General features: G+C 32.2%; 3 protein-coding genes and 1 long non-coding RNA gene across 22 annotated transcripts; 2 read left to right on the top strand and 2 right to left on the bottom strand.

The window, feature by feature from the left end:
- Positions 1-833: 833 nt before the first annotated feature.
- On the top strand, positions 834-1,349 carry LOC123910183. Its single transcript, XR_006810142.1, has 2 exons — positions 834-1,012; positions 1,098-1,349. It is a non-coding gene; the product is annotated as an uncharacterized LOC123910183 (long non-coding RNA).
- Positions 1,350-6,034: 4,685 nt separating this feature from the next.
- On the bottom strand, positions 6,035-12,176 carry LOC123907384 (aminoacylase-1-like). The gene is made up of 4 exons (XM_045957620.1): positions 11,215-12,176; positions 10,717-10,854; positions 6,465-6,704; positions 6,035-6,343 (listed from the first exon to the last, which is right to left on the bottom strand). Exons 1-4 carry the CDS (start codon positions 12,076-12,078, stop codon positions 6,242-6,244), a joined length of 1,344 nt encoding a protein of 447 aa, XP_045813576.1. The 5' UTR covers positions 12,079-12,176; the 3' UTR covers positions 6,035-6,241.
- Positions 12,177-14,337: 2,161 nt separating this feature from the next.
- On the top strand, positions 14,338-14,953 carry LOC123907387 (probable calcium-binding protein CML25). The gene has a single exon (XM_045957641.1). The coding sequence runs from the start codon at positions 14,392-14,394 to the stop codon at positions 14,854-14,856; it is 465 nt and encodes a 154-aa protein (XP_045813597.1). The 5' UTR covers positions 14,338-14,391; the 3' UTR covers positions 14,857-14,953.
- A 268-nt stretch (positions 14,954-15,221) lies between these two features.
- On the bottom strand, positions 15,222-20,482 carry LOC123907385 (ribosomal RNA processing protein 36 homolog). 19 transcript variants are annotated; one of them, XM_045957635.1, is made up of 11 exons: positions 20,227-20,482; positions 19,942-19,998; positions 19,753-19,845; positions 19,523-19,677; positions 19,349-19,415; positions 19,057-19,109; positions 17,070-17,124; positions 16,912-16,986; positions 16,705-16,822; positions 15,772-15,818; positions 15,222-15,663 (listed from the first exon to the last, which is right to left on the bottom strand). In XM_045957635.1, the coding sequence occupies exons 2-11, from the start codon at positions 19,948-19,950 to the stop codon at positions 15,559-15,561; spliced, it is 777 nt and encodes a 258-aa protein (XP_045813591.1). In that variant the 5' UTR covers positions 19,951-19,998; positions 20,227-20,482; the 3' UTR covers positions 15,222-15,558. The 19 variants fall into 19 exon arrangements, with proteins under 19 accessions (XP_045813591.1, XP_045813593.1, XP_045813594.1 ...); XM_045957637.1 differs by having other exon boundaries at positions 19,942-20,037; positions 20,123-20,481; XM_045957638.1 differs by having other exon boundaries at positions 19,942-20,004; positions 20,227-20,481.
- Between the last annotated feature and the right edge of the window lie 220 nt (positions 20,483-20,702).

Raw genomic sequence — 20,702 nt, 5'->3', positions numbered from 1 at the left:
CCACGTAAACCTAGTAATGGGTAGAAATATGCACCACATGCGCAATAGCCGAATAAGGCAAGTCAAGGAAAGATTTTTTAGGTCACGATATTTTTGCGTGTAGAATTTGCTTTGCCTATAAACACATTCTACATTTCATTTTTCGATATACAATCAAATTAAACTTCTGATGTTGTTGCACGCTAATGTTCATCTCTTTTGACAAAGATGGAGTTGGTTTTTTCTATGTTCTATCCAAACGGCGGCAGTTTTGATTTTTTTCTTACCTGTTTGGGTTGGGTTCTAAAACCACTTGCAGTTGAACTTAATTGTATTATCTTTAATTGCTACATATTTATGTGGTATAATGCAGTTCTTTTGTAATCTATCTTTTTTTTTAAGTTTAATCTATATGAAATGGTGCAGATCATGCCCTTCCTTTTGCTTAAAAAAAAAAACTTATTCATTTCATTGAGTTTTGTTGCTAAATATTTTAATGGAGATGTTTTTGTTTGGTCACACGATTGTTTCTTTGGGTTTTTGCCTAATTTATCCAAGTTTTTTTTTTATTTTACTTTAATATATTTATTATCAGGGTACTTCAAATGATAGATGATGATCTTGAGGTGTCATCTTATTGGAATATTATCTTTTGCAATGTAATCTAATTCCTATTGTGAAAAGGTATAACCTAATGGAAGTTTAGTAAAAACAAGAATGAAATATTAAGATTGGTAATCTTTTATGTAACCTCTTTATTAATTGTGCTAAAGGGACGACAAACACAACATATTAATGTACTTAAGAAACATATAATGACAATTCTAATATTAAGAATGGTTCTTCACTACTCCTAAAGTGCAAAAAACTATTTAATTTAATAGATGTAATGAGAGGATTAGCTCTATAAATTATAAAGCTGAAAAAAAACTTACATGCAAAAAGAGGCGGAGGAATATGGCTGGAATTGTCAAATTTGTTTGTGTTATGACTATCTTTTTCTTTCTAATTATTTTTCCAACAAATGTTTACGGTAATCCATTTTTTATCCTTTTCAATTTTCCTCCTTCTTTTCTTTGTAAGAATTAATATTTCATCTCATTCTTATTTCATTGCAGCCGCTATTAGATGTCACAAGACTTCCAGTTGTCCAAGAAGCATGCGTTGCATCGTTGGTTTTCAATTGAGTTGTATAATGCAACAATGTAAATGTATTAAAGTCTCGACCACAATAGATTTTGTACCCACATGATTATATATTTTGCAAGACATATTGCCAAATTATATAATGATTAAATAGCTAAATGGAAAGATATAAATAAATATTAATAGTTAAACGGTTGAAAATAGAGATCTTTTATTGCACATAATAGAATGGCTCAGATCATTCGAGAGTGAGATTATTAAGCTCTTACTTTAGGTTTTAAATCAAATAAAATAGTTTCATATACTTTACCAAAAAAAAAATTAATAATAATAGTTTCATATACTTATAAAAAAGAACTCATATAGTAAAATTTACTTTAAATTTCACTCGCTTTTAAAAATTATTAGAACACATATTCGTGGATTATCATTCTCATCATATCATATCGTCTTTTTATAAAGCTACAATACTTTGTTGGAAGCGTAGACTCTATACCTAAATATCAAATGCAAATTTTTTGGCAATATCCTAGATGTAAAGCCTTCATTTCTATATTTCTCAAAATACAGCATTATACCTTCCACTTCTTTTATTGTAACTCCAACGCACGTTTATTTAGGGTGCGTTTGATCTGCTAAAAAATAAGGGACTAGACATGACAACTTTTGTTGTACCCTGTTTGATTTGAAACTGGTTATGGGACTGGAAAAATTAGGTAACAAAGGATAGAAAAAACAAGATTTTTTGTCCCTCACTGAACCACGGGACAACTTTTTGTCCACAGTACAACTATAAAAAATACGAAAATACCCATTTTATTTTCGAATATAAAAATATTATCGTCCTATATCTCTTCGGTACAGTTTTGTCATGTCCTGTATTATCTTGTTATGTTCTGTACTGTTTTGTTCAGTCCTTGTTGTTTTACGAATCAAACGCACCCTTAAATTGCAACTTCTTACGATATATTATTGTAAATATAAATCTAAAATATATTTAACTATAAAATCTTCAAAAGATATTTAGGCATATTATTTTCAACACTTAAGAATTTTGGTATATAAGCCACTAGGTTTGGTTTAGTGGTAAGGGGTTTGGATAGTACGCTATAGGTCCTGGGTTCGACCCTAGTCATTGTAAATAAAAAAAAAAACAATTTTGGTATATAGGAACCCGTTTGAAATAACTTATTTTTGAGCTTATAAAAAATAACTCATGCAAATAAATAAGTTTTATGGTAATTTATAAGTTCTCACTAACGAAAATTGTATTTTTATAAGTTATTTTTTCATAAACTATCTTGACAAATTTATAATAATATATAAAAACTTGTTTATTTGCATAAGCTGTTTTGTATAAGCTCAAAAATAAGTAATTTCAAACGGGCCCTTATTTATTTTTATTTTTTTAGAATGTATAATACTAATATACCCTTAAATTAAATTATTTTTGGGCACTTAATTTTTAGGGACCTAGGACGTTCGCCCTCCATCAAATACAACCCTGATTGAAGAGAATAGAAAATATCATTATTAAGTGACATGGAATGAAAGAAGAAATGGTTGCTACATATATGAGTTAAATGTCCATACCACTTACTCTCTATCCCTAATTATAAACACACTTTGAAAGAAAAATTTTGTCCCTAAATATAAGTTCATTTTCAAGTTCCAAAACACATTTATTACTTTTTTCGAAACATAACCCTGTTTAATATTACTTCTTTACATTGAAATATGAAAAATCAACTATAAATACATCATTTCACAAAAGATAATTTAGTAATTATAATACTCAAAATTACACATCAATTACACTATCAACTTTTCTTAATATGCTTAAAAAATATTAATATATGCTTATAAAAGGGAACTGATGGAGTAATTAGATGATTGTCACATCATCAAAAATCAATTGCTAAATTCATGGAGGGACTAAATATCTTCAATTTTAAAAATTGAAAAACTAAATTGCGAAAAATAAATAAGAAAATTAAAAGTGCAGATTTTGTTAAAATGGAGACAAAAATTGTATTTAAATTAAAATTTATTTCTTCGACGTAATTGATTGAAAAAAATAAAAGAATTACACGTAAGATATTATATTATTAATGAAAATACTATTTAATAAGAATTTTTTTATATAAAAAAAAAATAATCTTATGTGGCGACATTTAACGCTTATAAATTATAACAATTCTAAATAACAATACTCTATTATTAATTAGCCAAAACCTCAACTAATTTTCACATTCGACAACATATTACATGGTAGTGCATTTTTATATTTTTCACATTAGCCAAACAGCTATGCATCATATGTTGCCGAAGTATAAATGTGGATGCATGGTATGGTAGTGCATTTTTATATTTTTTTACTTTTTATTAATTATAGGAAACTTTAATAATATGATTCTGCACCTTCTCTTTCCTAACTGGCCCGTACCGACTCTACGACCTTCCGTACTATGAGACTAATATGAAAACGACAACCAAATAAAATGTAGGACCAAATAGCAACCATGAAGTGACCTCACTCAAAAACCATGCAGATGCATGCATTTGGATGTTGAGACCAACAAAAGTGTTATCTCATTCTAAAATTAACAAATATTAATATGATGTGTCGCAACTTGATACGGAAATGTAAAGAGCATTCTTTGAGTCGGTGTCAAACTCCAAATTGATGTCAAGTAGTTGATACCGAAAGATAAAGAGCACTCTTCGAGTTGATTCCAAACTCCCAATAAAAGTACCAGTTGATAAAGAAATATAAAGAACACTCTTCGAGTTAGTGTCGAACTCTTTCGACTCACGACTGATAAATTTTTAAGCAATTGAGATTTAAATGAGGCTGGCTAAGAGAGGGATGGGCGAAAGTGCGCATTAAAAGGATTTGATATTTAGAAGGTTGTTGGTGGGAGGGGGATAAAGAGGCAAGATCCATGTGGTGAGGGGGATAAGATATTCTTAAAATTAAAAGAATCAAATCTGAAATTTTCTGTTATTCTACAGTGAAAGGATATCTAGTGAAACTTCCTAGAAAAAATTGAAGTAGCAAATGGCATTGTCAAATAAATCAACAACCATATCATATATCATATAGTGATTAGATAGTGTTTGATAGCTGTTTTTATATGATGCAATGCGACGCAACAATTAATAGTATAATGAATTATGGGCCAACAACACCTACTTCTTGAATCTTGATCCACTACGAGGCACAACAAGTGACCTTCGTAAGCTACTTCGTACTACACACTATATTCAACAACAAAAAAATTATTTGAAATGTTGTTGTCCTTCTTCTTTTTGGGGTTTGATCTTACCTGATCAAAATGATCATAGTCAGTAAACACCTCTTCGCACGGTGGTTGTGAAAGGGTTGTACCTGCAAAACACTCTGAGGTTTTAGAAAATAGGAATAAGATATTTGTCCTTCTACCTGAGAAGGCTATATATATGTAGTCCCCAAAATGGGCCAAAATCAATAGTGTGATTGCGGCCTCGATGTTGATGGTTTTCAGAATAATAGTTGAAGAGTCATGATTGGCAGTAAATGTCAATCATTCTAATGTTGACTGTTATAGAAGTGGATGCTTCTGTGACCGGATAGGAAAATTTGGCTCGGGACCAACGTGTAATGGGCCGAACTCGACGTCTAAATGGGCCGAACTTGACACTGATTAAAACAAATTTGATTGTTGTTTTATCACTCGATCTATTTCATTTCTACACAATTTACATTTCAGTCTTTTACTTTAAAGCATTTTTACTTTCAAGTTCTTGTATTTTTAAATTGTCATTTTATTTCAAATCATTGAATTTCGACCATTAATTTTTTGTAGCCAATTTTAACCATAAAACCAATTTTTAAAAAACCGACCGTCAAATTGGAGACTATTTATTAACTATTTGAACTTCTTCGTAGTCTTACAAGATACTAGTTACTTCAAGATAGCCCATTTTCTTAATTTTTTACAATGTATCTTGACACTGTATACATGTTGGGTGTAGGGTGACCCAAGAGGATAAACCTAATAGAATATATATGTTTTGATACAATTTTAAAATTTGAAGTTGTGCCTAACTTATAAGGTGAAGATTATCTCTACTTATAAACCTATGTTCAAGACTTCTCACATCGGATATATAAGACTCTCAGCAAGAATATTATAGATAAATAAATAAAGAAAAGAAAAATAAAAATAAAATAAAAAGAACTTCAAAGTAACTCATCAATAAGAACTTCAAAGTAACTCATCAATCAAAATCACTCCCAATTGGAAATTAACCCTGCATATTTGGCCATCTCCGAGTCAAAATATTGACCACGATATTGATGAACATCAACAAAAAAAAAACTTACCCATCCCCCCCATTTGAAAGCATGCCATAAAAATGGTTGGACCAAAATAACTGGGGGGAAATAAATACGATACATAAATAAAAGTAAACAGCAAAAACATACCGCAATGAACACACTAACCCTGAATGAGAAAATAATAAAGACATGTGGATCAAACAACTCTTAGATCTCTCTCATAATCTAAAGCATAAAACTCTAAAATTTCTATCACTCTGAAAAGAAGAGTGTATATGACTCAAACCCTCAGAATTTCCCTCACAAGGCCAAGGAGGAAGACTCCTAGGATCCATTAGGTTGAGTGGAAGGAAAGAGGGAGGAAAGAAAATTATATAAGATTCATTTTATTTTTCATTTACAATAAGCTGATAATCGAACTCAGGACCTGTAAACCCCACTAGACCAAACCTAGTGGTTTTAGGTAAGATTCATTTTACATAACAAACTAAATGCACGTATGCTCCAATTTGAGGAAGGTGTTAATTATTTCCAATTATTAAAATATTTTCTCTATTTACCTTATCTTTCATATACAAATCTGTATAATTTCAGTATGTAATACAGAGAGTTCATTTCAAATTATTCAAAGATATATATTACATTGGTTATAACAAACTTTATGGATACAATACGCATTCAGAGAAATCCCTCAATCATCAAGGAAATTTAAAACACAAATTTGTATTTTCTTCAAACAACAAAGATATAATCATATACCCCTATCAACAGTGTCAGAATGAGATGAGCAACTCAACGAACTTGCCTACAGCTACGCGGTATAAACGAACTCAAGGAGCTTATCAAAGACTCGTATACATGTATTCCCTTCAAGTACACGGTATCTCGTAGATGCTGCATGTGAAAGTCACAGGAGTAAAAAGAAAAGTATATAACAAAGTAAAAGAGTTCATGTTCATGCAGAAGGGAATTAAAAGTTACACAGAATTACTAAGAATTGGAAAAGTTGTTTAACCTCATTGTGGTCATGAAGCAAGATGGGAGTATTTTTCATTGGCGAAAAACCAAGTACAGGAATCCCTTTCTGTCTAATATATCGAGCATCGGTTGTGGATGCAAGAATTTCAGGCCTTGAAAGTTTTTCTCCAGTGGAAGTTATAGCCTGCTTGAAAACTAACCACCATGGATTGGAATCATTTGTCGCAGTCATTAATGGACGCCCCAAGTAGTCTCTGATGGGTCCTTTCTCTGTAATCTGCGATATTTGGCTTATCAAGAAATTAATGGCATATAAAGTGGTTTTAGCTAACAACATAGCCACAATTTCATTGATATCTTTAATTTCTAATTTTGTATTTGTTTCTAAAGTAAATCATTGAGGAAGAAGAAAGATGTTCTACCATGTTAGCAAACTATGTTAGATGGTAACTGATAGTATAAAGTCTAATAGTATAAAGCAATGGAATAAGATATGACGCATAAAAGAACTCAAAATCAATTCTAATGATATTGATTTAAAAACACCATTTAGAAGACAAGTGGGCAGTGAAAGAGTTGAAAGTTGAAGGTAAGAACTAGAATAAACATCATTTCAAATCATAATAGAATAAAGTTTAATCTGATTAGTTTATGCTATCATGTTTATATGGTAGTAGAATAAGCAAATCAAGTCAAAGCTTTACAGAGCAACTTTGCAGTTCTAGAAAGAAAAAATAATCTATATACTATTGAAGTAGGTTAAAAACCTTCAATGGTGATACATTTCCATCTCTCACTGTATTGTGCTACGCAATCACCATCTAATATTTTCCAACTCATTTGTTGTAACTTGAGGCAACAACTAGTATAGACCATCATTACAGGTGGTCTAATATGCACTATTATTACTAACCATTAGATTGATCTAACTCTTACACTAATATGGTGAACTTTCTACACCATATATATATGGTCTCCCACACACGACCTTTTCTCCCCTCCCCTCGGCTGGCCACACGCCAAAATCATTTTTCTACAAATGTCAATGAATCATGCTCTATGATGCAAACAAAACTCAAACAAGGTTAATCGATCATGTTCTAGGAAAATCATGAGGGTTCACAAAGTTATAAAAAAATTTCCTTCCTGTTCATTGTCATTTCATAGCTTCTGATTGGGTTGAACAATTGCCCTACAACAACTTGTTTTCCCTTCATGGATGAAGTACAACCAGCCAACCTCTTTTTTGTTTTTGTTTTAGATGAAGCGCCAACAACACTAGGGACAGGAGCTTCTCTTTTTAGTTGTTTGCCTAGAATATATTGTAGGCTCTCCAACTCCTAGAGCCCTATAAACAACTTCCCAATTAAGGGCATTTTAAACCTCAAACGCCTTTCCTATATGTTGAAATATTGTTTATTGAGTTGCCAAAATTAGTTTTTTCATAAATTCACTCACTTTCTTTTGTGTTGAAATATTGTAAGTTTTTATGTATTATTCATAAGCTTGTCAAGGCAGGTAAAAAAAAACAGTTTATGAGATTTTCGTTAGTGAAGAAACTAATTTTTGCAACTTTAAAACAATTCTCAACATAAATAGGAAAGAGTCGGTTTGTTACACTGACAAGATTTACATCAGAAGTGCATCGCCTCATATGAAGAGACGGAGGCGAAACAGAGGAAGTCCATAAGCTTCGGTAGCCATAATTCCCGAGCGATTTTGATGGTTAATTTGAACCAAACAACCCAACGCATAACCATTTGAAAATTTTACGAGATCTACCACATTTTCCATCAATGTGAATCTAGGTTTAAGGTAATCAACAATATCCATATCAACAATATCCATATAAACAACTAATTGTAGGTTCTTTTCATCTTCTAATGGATTGATATTGTTCCTATTAGGAGATGAAAATAACCAACAATTAGTCATTTTTATCGATATTGTTTATTACCTTAACCAAAATACACATTAATGGAAAATTTGGTTGATCTTGTTAAAATTTTCAAATTGTTAACTCGAAAGGTACGTGTTGGGGGCTATTGGAGCTTACGAAAATCCTCAGTTCCGCCTACGTGTCTTCATATGGAGCGTTGCACCTTCTGATATAAATCTATTATTACTCCCTCCGTAACATTATATAAGCAAAATTCTTTTTTTTTGTTCATTACAAAATTAATGTATTTGATCTATAATATAGACCAAATACATTTGTTATGAAATGAACCTAGGAAAGCGATTTTTGCTTATAGTGTTACGGAGGGAATATTTCTTAGTGTAACCGTAACAAACCTACCCTATCCTATATGTTGAAATATTGTTTATTGAGTTGCCAAAATTAGTTTTTTCATAAATTCACTCACTTTCCTATATGTTGAAATATTGTAAGTTTTTATGTATTATTCATAAGCTTGTCAAGGCAGGTTATAAAAAACAGTTTATGAGATTTTCGTCAGTGAGAAAACTAATTTTGGCAACTCTAAAACAATTTTCAACATTGATAGGAAAGGGTCGTTTTGTTAAACTAACATGATTTACATCAGAAGTGCGGTGCCTCATAGAAAGAAGCAAGCAAGACAGAGAAAGTCCATAAGCTTCAGTAGCCTTAATTCTCAAGCGACTTTGATGGTTAATTTGAACCAAACGACCCAAAGCATACTTAAGATAACCATTCAAAAAATTTACGAGATCAACCACATTTTCTATCGAATGTGAATCTGGGCTTAAAGTAATCAACAATATCAATATAAACGATTAATTATGGGTTATTTGCATCTTCTAATGCATTGTTGCTGTTCCTAAAACGGTTGAAGTCACTTGTCGAGAAATAAGTGGTTTCAATCGTTTTAGGAACAATACAAATTCATTAAAAAATGAAAAGAACTAACAATTAGTCGTTTTTATGGATATTGTTCGTTACCTTAACCGAGATTCACATTGATGGAAAATATAGTTAATCTTGTTAAAATTTTCAAATTGTTATCATGAAAGGTATGGGTTGGGGTTGTTTGGTTCAAATAAACTATCAAAGTCGCTTGGGAATTATAGTTGCTGGAGCTTACGGACTTCCTCAGTTTCGCCTATGTATATTCATATGGGACACTGCACCGTCTGATGTAAATCTATTATTTGTTAGTATAACCGTAAGTATAACCGTAACAAACTGACCCTTTCCTACATGTTGCAATATTGTTTATTGAGTTGCCAAAATTAGTTATTTCATAAATTCAATCACTAATGAAAATTGTATCTTTCATAAGCTACTAAGTTAGTGATTGGTTTATTGCTCAACAGTTATTAAATTGTAGTTCAATTTATGATATTTTGTTAGATCAAAATTAAATTTAACAAAGAGGGACAATAATTTATGATAAAAATTAAAACCTTGACATTTGGACTTTGATTGCAGAAGTCAATCTCATCGAATTTATTTTTTCTTATTTGTAATGGGCTTCAAATTGTTTTCAATTTACTTTGGACTTGTTGGATTGATTTTGGGACAACTCCATTTTTTTTAAACTCGGTATCCGGTCCTAGGACCAACTAATCCAAGAGGAGCAATCTCTCCGCCCACTTGCGGATGCCTCCTCATTTAAAGCCGGAACAAAGCTCTGTATTGGTAAAACATTTGCAATTTCACAAAGGAATTCACTTTCACCAAGTGAGAAGTAAAGTATTTTTCAAGCTTGGGAGGAATCGTGTTCTTACTAGGGGATATAGAGACAAGCATTATAATGCTAATCTAATTTTGATTATAATTGATAAGGTTGGACCACAAAATGATGTCTAAATTATTACCGATAATACACCTATTAGCAAGGAAGTCAATTCTGTTTCAAAAAAAAGGGAAGTCAATTCAATTTTTAAATCTATACATCATCACATTTTCGGCACGTTAAATCAGCCCTTAAGAATATTTGTGAACCAAAAAATACACCAAACAATCATTTTTACAATCAGGGTATTGGATTTCTACAATTACTAATATTATTTTCAACAAAAATTTATTTAGAATCAATTCTATGAATCTAGCCATTATAATCAATTTGTCGAATTGAAGCTACTTGGTATCGCTGAGACTACATTTTCCTTTATAAAGGTTTGGAACAATTAAACATGTTATCAATCCTATGGTAATTAGTGAACAATGGTCTCACTACAGAGAAGATGATGTTTACAAAGGCACCCTTTGTGAAAGAATTGTGGGATGAGCATGATTATGTTACAAGCTTTACAAATATAATCTATAACATGATCATGTGCAGATTCATGATTAGAGATCTCACCTCATATGACATATTTCTAACAGGTGGCGCCCATTCAGTAGCAATTCTCCTCTTCATTTCCTCAGGGTCCGTCGTAGGGGTCAACCTAAGATCAAAACCAGCTTCTGCCTCCGAAGGTTGTACATTCATCACAAACCCCTTCATAAACACCATTCAGCAGCATAAATATATATATCAACACCATCTTCCCAAATAACAAATGGATTTAATTTATATTGTACTATAAAAAATAAAAAACAAGAGACATTATACAAATATTTTAAAAATATTCTCAAATAACAAACAGATTTGATTTATATCCACCTTACACCAGGCATCCAATCCTATTTTACCGTATACATCTTTGTATAGATATTAATATGTTAATCTAACAAAAAGGCATCATAATCATTTTACACATGCATCCAATCCAATCAAATTGTAGTATAAAAATAAAAATAAAAAACAATATCGAAATTTAAATGATGAATCAAAAAATGGTAGAAATTCAAAACTCACATCTTGAGCGGCAACACCAGCTTTGAGATAAACAGGATTAACCGAAACAACCTCCGAATTCAAAGCCTTACCAGCCTTAACAAGCTCAAACTGACTCTCCCTAAACCTACTAACAATTTCAACACTCTTCATCAAACTCTCCATAGCACTACCATCATACAACGTGGAACCATGACCCGGTCTTCCCACAGCCTTAATCTTCAAATTCCACGGAATCCGATCCGAATAAAAAACCCTAAATTGATCCCCAGGAGAAGCCTGACCTTCATCAAGCGCAAATCCAACATTAAGCTCCTCAAATTCCTTGGATTCAACAAACTTCGCCGCACCAGTGAATCCACCGATCTCCTCATCAGGAACAAGCGAGATATGAACAGACCTAACAGGAACAAATCCGTTACTACGGAGATTACGGATTGCTTCAAGATACTGCATGGCAATACATTTATCATCCTGTGCACCGCGGGCGAAGATATCGCCGTCGGAAGTGTGAGTAGCGGAGAAAGGAGGGTGTAGCCATTTGGAGGGTTCAGCAGGGACAGAGTCGAGATGTGAGTTGAGGAGAATGGAAGGAAGAGAAGAATCGGAGCCAGGCCATGTGAGTAAGAGGAGAGGTTTACCTGGAGAGAATTCTAGGGTTTTGTGAAGGATTCCACCGATGGAATTTGCTTGGGAGATTAGGTATGATATTGCGGCGGTGTAGTCTGGGGTTGGGTGTGCTGTATTTATTTGGAGGTAGCGTTGGAAACGGGTGATTGGATTGTCGTTTTGTTTTTCGTGAATTGCGGAGAGGATTGTGGTGAATGAAAGAAAGAGAGTAAGGAGTGTGAGTGAGAGAATAGAGTGTGGGTTTGGTCTCGCCATGATTATTGGAGTTAGTTGGGGAAACTTCAACTACTACACCTCCTCAGGCTTAGTTGTTTTGTTTGTTCGGCGCCTTTCACAATTTCCTTAATTATATAAGCTCACTATCGTAAGGAAACTTTAACCTAATTATATTTTTTTGTCTGTTTTTTTTTTCGAGCAGTTCATTTTTGTGTAATGAACTTTAACCTATGCGTATCAATTAATGTTTAGTCGCTTAAAATAATTATTATTTTATTTATTAAAATTAAAATATATTTTTCTGGTATTTGTTCAAAATTAAACACGTTCAATATTATTAAAAAATTATATAGGTTCGTTTTGCAAAAAAAATATATTGAAAGATGATTAAAAAAATTGACTCAAAAATTATTTTATTTATTAAAATTACGAAAAAATCATACTTCAAAATAAAATATAATATAAATATTGTGTTGAAATAAATATAAAATAATTATTGGTAATTTTAAGTAATATAAAATATTAACTAAAATTCATTCAAAAAAATATTAACTAAAATTGTAATATTTAAATTGTTCAAACCTAAAATGTTATTTTATTATGGTAAATTTATTCATTTTTTTTTAGACACATAACACCATGATACATTTTTTTTGTCACGTTTTTTATTAAGAATTAAGATATTCACCTTTCTATTTTCATATTTCTTACTACTTTTGACACGTTTTTTATTAAAACATTCACCTTTCCATTTTTATATTTCTTAATTTGGAAGTTAATTAATATATTTAATGTAGTTTAATGTTAGAAGTTTTTTTTTTTTTGACACAAGTTTAATTTTAGAAGTTAACTAATACTTTTTTTACTAAACTAATACCTTTATGTAGCATGATTTCTACATTATTCACCTTTCTATTTTTATGTTGGTGGTCGAGCCTGTTTATCTGTTTGAGCATCGATTAATTTGTTATTCATGTTGTTTTATTTTTTTGAACACTATTCATGTTGTTTTATTGATTGATACTTTTGTAAACTACCGTAGTCTCTTTCGATACGTCTTATGTTGAGGAGAAAAAAATAATTTAATATATCTCATTTTTGCTTTGACTATGATATAAGCACCAGATTTTTGGTTAGTTTGTACTTTTGCTTATTTTAAATATATTTTATAGAAATCTTTACGAAAATATTAACTGATCGTGATATAATTAAGGACGGGATTATTAAGGAAAAAAAGTTATTATAATATTTGCTAAATAGCATGGTGCCTAGAATTTTACCTATTTACAAATAATGAATTGGTCCAAGTGGTAAGGGTCTTGGTTTTTTTAAATATGTGCTCAAAGGTTTGATTCCTGACACATACCTATGAAAAAAATTGATTGGATAGAGAGAACCTACATTGTGTACTCCACAGTTCCATGTAATCAAATTATGGTGGTTTTTGTCCTTATATGACGCTCTCTAAGAGCACCAATATCGGTGTCTTTCCCTCGTTCCTACATTGAACTTGTCAGCAAAAAACAGATAATTGCAGTTTGGGAACTTTGAAAAACCAAAGAACGTTTCTCTGCCCACACACGTTGCTTATCTGCCACATAGACAAATGCAAGGCTTTTTTTATTTTTTTTCTTCTTTCAAAGTATCTGCCACGTTGATATCAGTTCTTGTTGTTCACATGAGTTTATCTTAGTTGGTAGACATATCACACTATATATGCAGGAGTCGGAATTCAAACTCGGACACTCTACTTATTCACCTTTAAAATTAAATTTTTAGCTACTGAACTAGTTAACAAAAAGAAAAGGCCTTTTCGAAAACATAACACTCCTAATTTTTATCTTTTTTATATAAACACTACTAATATTTAAGAATAATGCTAGCAACACACTCTTTAACAAACACACTCCAACACACTCTCTTCTATTGGTTGAAATTCACATGAGTCCCATAAAAAAATGTGGGCCCATATAACTTTTATGAGACCCATATAAATTTTAACCAATAGAAAAAAGTGTGTTAGAGTATGTTTGTTAAAGAGTGTGTTGCTAGCACTCCTCAATATTTAATCTTAATTATATGGTGGGTGGCGAATATAATTTGTCTAACTTTATTCTATCCCAAAGAAAAAAGGTGAATCCCATCAAGAAAAAGATGAAGGTAAGAATAAAAAAAAGAAAAAGGTGAATCCCATCAAGAAAAAGATGAAGGTAAGAATAAATAAAGCTTTACAAGCATTAGATTCTATTGGTAGATATCTCCATAATCACATAAATGTTTCTTATCACCTATATATAGTTGCAATAGACAATTGTAGAAAACCACATTAATTTCAAGTTTAAATTCATACAAATGGCTCATCTTTCTGCTGAAATGGAGACACTAAATCAAGTTCTGTCTCTAATGGAAGCATTCAAAGCTTTCGACGGAGACAACGATGGCTGCATCAACGAGGCCGAACTAGGGGGAATCATGGGGTCACTTGGGTACAAAGCTAGTGATCAAGAAGTGAGAGCAATGATGCAACAAGGTGACAAGAACAAAGATGGGTTATTATGCATAAATGAGTTCTTAGAGATGAACACAAAGGGTCTGGAAACTGGGATTCTTGCAAATGTTCTAAGTGCAGCATTTGAAGCTTTGGATGAAGACGGGAATGAGATTTTGACAGGGGAAGAGCTACATGAGGTGATGGAAAATTTAGGTATTGGGTTGTCTTTAGAAAAATGTGAGAACATTGTTACTTCTCTTGATGTGGATGGTGATGGAGCTGTGAGCTTGGATGATTTCCGACTCATAGTGGATTCCCTACTTTAAGATACATAGTCTATAGCAGGCATGGTGTATGATCAATCAAATAATATGTATCCAAAAAATATCAAAAAATAATAAGAATAAGCACTTATAGTATAAATATTTATCATATGTTTATATATAAAGTATTTCTATAAAATATTTATAGCATTCCTTTTATTTTTATTATTAGTAGATGAGAGTGGCAACTGATGGCTTTAGGTGAGTGTCAACCCAGTTGGGATGCCAGAGTAGTTAGATGTTTTGATTTCATCATATTTATAAAAAATAAAAAAACAAATAAATAAACATATTATAAACTATACGTTGTGGGGAATACCGTAAATCCTAAAAATATAAGAATGACAAAGACCTATGATAATTCATAATTCTAAAAATACTCCTTGATTAAATTAAAGCATATCCATGATGTAAGAACTAAGAATCACAAAGGAGACCTATGACAATTGTGAAGATCATTGTCACAGAATACTGATAATCAGCAGATTTGCTTTGTAACCTCTCCATTTCCTAGTTATCCACCCTTGATCACATAAAGGTCTCCTAAAATAGCCTAAAAAAGTGGTTGTTGGTAAATCTTGCAGAATATACAACAACACAGCACACTTACCACAAAAGCCATAATTTTGGAGGTGTTCATCAAGGTATAACATCATCAAAACCCAAAGATGGTATACAAAATGTATATAACAGTATTTAGCGACCTTACTCCGCGTTGTCACCAGATCTAGCGTATGGCATGAACTTACGGTCCTTTGCAGCATTCCTCTTTCTCTTTTTCTCGATAAATGAATCAAGTTTTCCAGATGACTGAAAATGGTGAATAGATAGAATTAATGAAAAAGACAAGCAATAAATGACATAATACAATGAGAACAAGGTGAAAGGGGGCACAGAGAGATGTTCTAAGATGCATACCTTGAGATGATCATATTTTTCAATAAGTCCCTGGTTCCGAATTTCGGCTGAAAAACAACATAAAGAATGTCATTATCTATGCTTGATATTTCATTTTATATAAATTTATTTGTTTGATATGTTTGTTAGTTAACTTGTTTGATACCCCATTTAACCTTCAGATTCAAAAATTGCCAAAGAACTGTATCATCCCTAGAATTATTTTCCCATATAAATGTGTGAATGAGAGATTAAAGAATGAGTATACAGACGATATATTCCATTCTTTCTGAATAAAAGTTTATTTAATGAGACGTATTAATTGCCATCTAGTGCAAGAGAAAAGGAAATCAGAACATGAGAGTTTTAGCGCCATAAGTAGATTAGAATTTTAAATAGGACGAGTATAAAATTTCAAAAACAAAAGGCTAACACCTAACTTTCCCAACCAAATCTACCTGAATAGCGACTAATTAGTTGCCCCCTTAAAAGTTAAAAGTAAAACCTATTTTTCTGTTTCCTCCTAAAGTAAGCCTACATACAAGATCTTCTTATTCCTACTGGATGTCTTATCTTCATGTCTAATACATAGACGGATACCATCATATAGCAGTTAGCAGGGCTGTTTTCAATTCATGAGCTAAATTATATTTACAGATTACCAACATAAACACTATTGAACACATTGCCACTAATACCACTAGCATGCTACAAACAAGTGAAAAGGAAATTCAGAGAATGCAATTGAAATCAATTAATGGTTATAAGAGTTATTATAATCTCGCAATATTGACTCCACATATTGAATATGTCTCATATTCTGGTTCAGCAAATAACTTCTCTTCAGAGTTCAGATAAAGCTAATAAATTTAAACATAAGCAGATATTGATTTCTAACATATGCAAAATGAGAAAAAAGAGAGATAAAATGATGTGGAAGGAGAGAAGAATTACATTTCTTGAGATAAAAAGGACGTTTTCCCTGTTTTGCTGCTTCTCTCTCTTTCTTCTTGTGCTTAGCCAAAATCTCTGTCTCAATTTTCTTTGATGGACCAGATTTCAACTGTTTATCCTGAAAAAGACATGTAAATGTGATCAAATAAACTAATAAATGTCCACTTTTGGATGGAGAAGACAAACTTCCAAAATACATGTACTTACAACCCATGTTAGGCGTTCTTCTGTTTCACTTCTGCGTTCAGGATCTTTATATTTTCCAAGTTTCTTTTTAAGAGCCTGTTATGCCCAAAAGATGTCATGAGAAGAAAGTCATAAAATAAGTTACAGAAAAAATTATGTAGTAACAATCTGCAAGTTACCTGTCTTTCAGCAGGAAGATCATTTTCAAAATAAAAATTATATCTCTTTCTAAACCTGCAAGTCCATGTAAGTATATTTTTAGTGCAGCATCAAAAGCACGTATATTAAATTGTTCGCTAGTACAAATCGAGAAATAATGAAGTAAAATCTACTAAACAACCAATTGAATACTGATTTCCAAGCAAATGTCACCTACGTAAAGGAACTACCTGTAGCAATATCCAAAAAGAAGATACCAAATGCCACTACCTAAGTAACACGCACACAATGGTATGACCAACATAATATCTTAAAAACATAGTTCGTGCTTGAATCTGGGTGTTGAATCAATGAAAAATTGTTTACATCATACCATGGATTGGAGATGAATAAATCATTTGATGCTATTTGTGGCATGCACTAAGAATAATTGTCAGCATCCGTCAAAATTATCTAACAGAATCTAATGAAGGGTAAGGCATAGTACATTTTGAGGCAGAATACAGAATGGCTTCATGGAGTTAATGCCTTTAACCTATTCTCAATATGTTGAAATTCCTTCATGTCCGTGACAACTAGCTCTTAAATAAACAAAAATAGTAAAAGAAAAGCATTGGGATAGGGATAGGCATGGTCTAAAATGGAAAACATAATCAAAACCAGCAGCCTTCACTCCAATTTGAAAATGCTTAAAGCTGATATGATGATTGCAAGTAAAAAACTATGACATTTCTTAAATACCATGGATTGAAGATTTATCAATAACTTCTTTTTTTTTTGACAAAAAGATTTATCAATAACTTAATGCTATTTATCATGCACTACGATAAAAATCAGCATAACAATCCTTCAAGGTTATCTGACATATTCTAATGCAGAATAAAGAATGATAAATTTTGAGTCAGGATTTGAGTTTGTTTATAGAAAAAGAAATATCAATGACAGGGAAAAGATTAGTATATGTGCTGTATTAACATGTTTTAAGGACTAATTTCAATCTTGGGACTCTGAAATAAAGTTTTCCCATATCAAGAAACACTTAAGCATGAAATTAATTTGCATTCTTCAGTCCAATCCTTCAGCCCATTCTTACTAACTTCACGAGTCATGAGAGTGATAACTAGCTCTTGATTATAATAAAAATAGGACTCTGGGTCATAACAAAGGAAAAATTTTAAAGCTGATCATACAAAACAGAAATCCAACTGACAAAGAATGTTTCAAAGACTAGAAAAGGGTGTCCCCAAAAGTTTTCCCTTGACCGGTGGAACGGCCTCTCACTGTGATGTTGCGTGCAGCCAAAGTACTGCGGTTTAAAAGGCAGAGTCTTCCATAGTACCTCCTCACTTTGGGAAGTGGGACATCAATAGACGACTCTGCTTCTGCAGCTACCTGTTCCCACTTCCAATCTTCCTTAAGTTGTTTTAATGGAAAATGAAAATCTAAAGAACTCTCAGTTATCTCGCCCCCGACTAACTCCATTGTCCCCTAACATATACTTAAACTCTTAAAGATAGACCTTGTGTACACAATCCAACTTTCGTTATAGTTAAAAGACCCGGGCCCAATTTTACTCCCAATCAACAAAATTACGTCTCCTCAGCATTGTCGCCATCACAGATTGAATGATTTTAACAATTACTCTGATTGAAATATTTTCTGAAAATTGTTTGTTAAGCAATTGTCCTTTTAATCCGATAATTCATTCTTCAATTATATTTTTGAGTCAAAAAAAAATTATATTTTAAATTTAAAAAAAAAAAACAAACAGTATTTTGATGATTATTTATAAAGTTAATGTTCCAAAAAAATTGGGATGTTACACTAGCCACTAGGCATACTCTAAAAAGGAAAACACAGCAAAAATCAACATGGTTCTACACCAGTATGAATTGCTTAAACTGTCATGATGATTGCAATAAAAAATTTAAAATATAGCATTTTTCAACACAAATGAACACGACAAGAAAAAGGTAGAACAACGAATACATCGAGATGTGAACATACCCATCAGGGTCAAAAGTACCACAAAGAGATTCGAATCGTGGATCACGTACAACCTGAAAATTGTTGATGGCATGCATAGTTCAGCAAAAATCATCCAGATATGTAAAACTAAAAATTCGTATCAATACTCAAATTCATCGCAATTTCCACATCATATAGAATATTTCTAATTCTAACAAAATTAAGTCTCCTCGGCACTAACTTGAATATTTCAATGTGCGTATGAACAACACAAAGATAGCAGCAGCATAGCAGATATATTGTAATCTACAAAAGTAACAAACAATCTCACCTTCTTAGGAGCTTGGATGACATCTCTAAAAGTAGGAACTGGCTTCTTACTACTAGCCTCCATTGGCCTAATCAAATATTAGAAATTATTTTATTAGCACACAAGGATTAGAAGAAAAGAAAAACCAGTCTGTCAAAAAGTTAACAAACTATTACTAAGCTATAAATAGAATACCTATTCTTATTAGCCCTTTTTAACTTCTCCTTTTCTCCGAGTTTCTTGAAAAACACATGTTCCCCATTCGATCGAGCTTTCTGCAACTCCTCAAACGTTACATCAGCCAATTCCTTCTCTATCTCTTCCTCCTCCTCCTCCTCCTCCTCCTCCTCCTACAATAATCAAAATCAATAACAATACAATTACAAACATAATATATAACCTGATGATTGTTTGAAGTTACCCACATCTTCTGATGAGCTAGAAGCCGACAGTGACTCGTCGTCAGTCTGGCACTCCTCGTACTGGGTTTCAGTAGAACCAGGGATTCTGCTTCCATGCTTCTTCGTTTCGAAAAATAAATTAAATCAGTTAGATTTGAACCAACAAAAGGCACTACCAACAAAAGAGCAATGGTAAAATGGATGATTGAATACCTGAGCCATGTAGTTCAATTGAAGTATTGCGCACGACTCAATCAAATGATTCAGGTTCTGCAACTAACACACTGGCACTACTCAATACAAAGAACCCTAATAAATGAAAAACAAAATTTTAAGATTGAAAAACCACAAACAAAGCAAAATTAACCAAAACCCCCAAATACCACAACGATACCCGAAGTTCCACTAAATATAGAAGATGATAGCTATGGTTTGAAGATGAAAAAAATTGAGAATCAGAATGGCATAGACACATATATTGTCAGAGAATGAAATTACTTTGCTAATACTGCGGAACTGCGGCGGCAAGGGCAGGGAAGCGGCAGTAGCTACGGATAGGGTAGGGAAGCGGCAGTGTTTTTATGTTAATGTTAATTAATAATAATTGTGCTTTGATTTTTTTTTTTTTTCACGTTTGGATTAATCTAATCGCTAAGATTTAATGTAGGAAGAGAATTAGAATGTACGACAACGAAGGCTTGGACTTGAAACTGGTTGAGATTGATGCAAACGTGGGGTTGAAGGATTACTACTACCTCCAGAAAGAAAACTCAATCGAACACAACTTCTTGGGCTTGAATTTGGGCTTGAGACTCCATTGTTGTTGTTGAAAATTTATGATCCCACCTACCCACTTTCTCACCACACCTTTGAAAATTCCATTTTTACCCTTGGTCAAAAAATTCGGAACGCGTTTTCCGAATTTTTTTTGCCTTCAAAAATAACTTCGGAATGTGTTTTCCGAATTTTTTCCA

Source organism: Trifolium pratense, linkage group LG2 (assembly GCF_020283565.1).
Source record: "Trifolium pratense cultivar HEN17-A07 linkage group LG2, ARS_RC_1.1, whole genome shotgun sequence".
Classification (NCBI taxonomy): Eukaryota; Viridiplantae; Streptophyta; class Magnoliopsida; order Fabales; family Fabaceae; genus Trifolium; species Trifolium pratense.
Note: the sequence above shows the minus strand (reverse complement) of the source record. Positions and strands in the feature narration are given on the sequence as shown.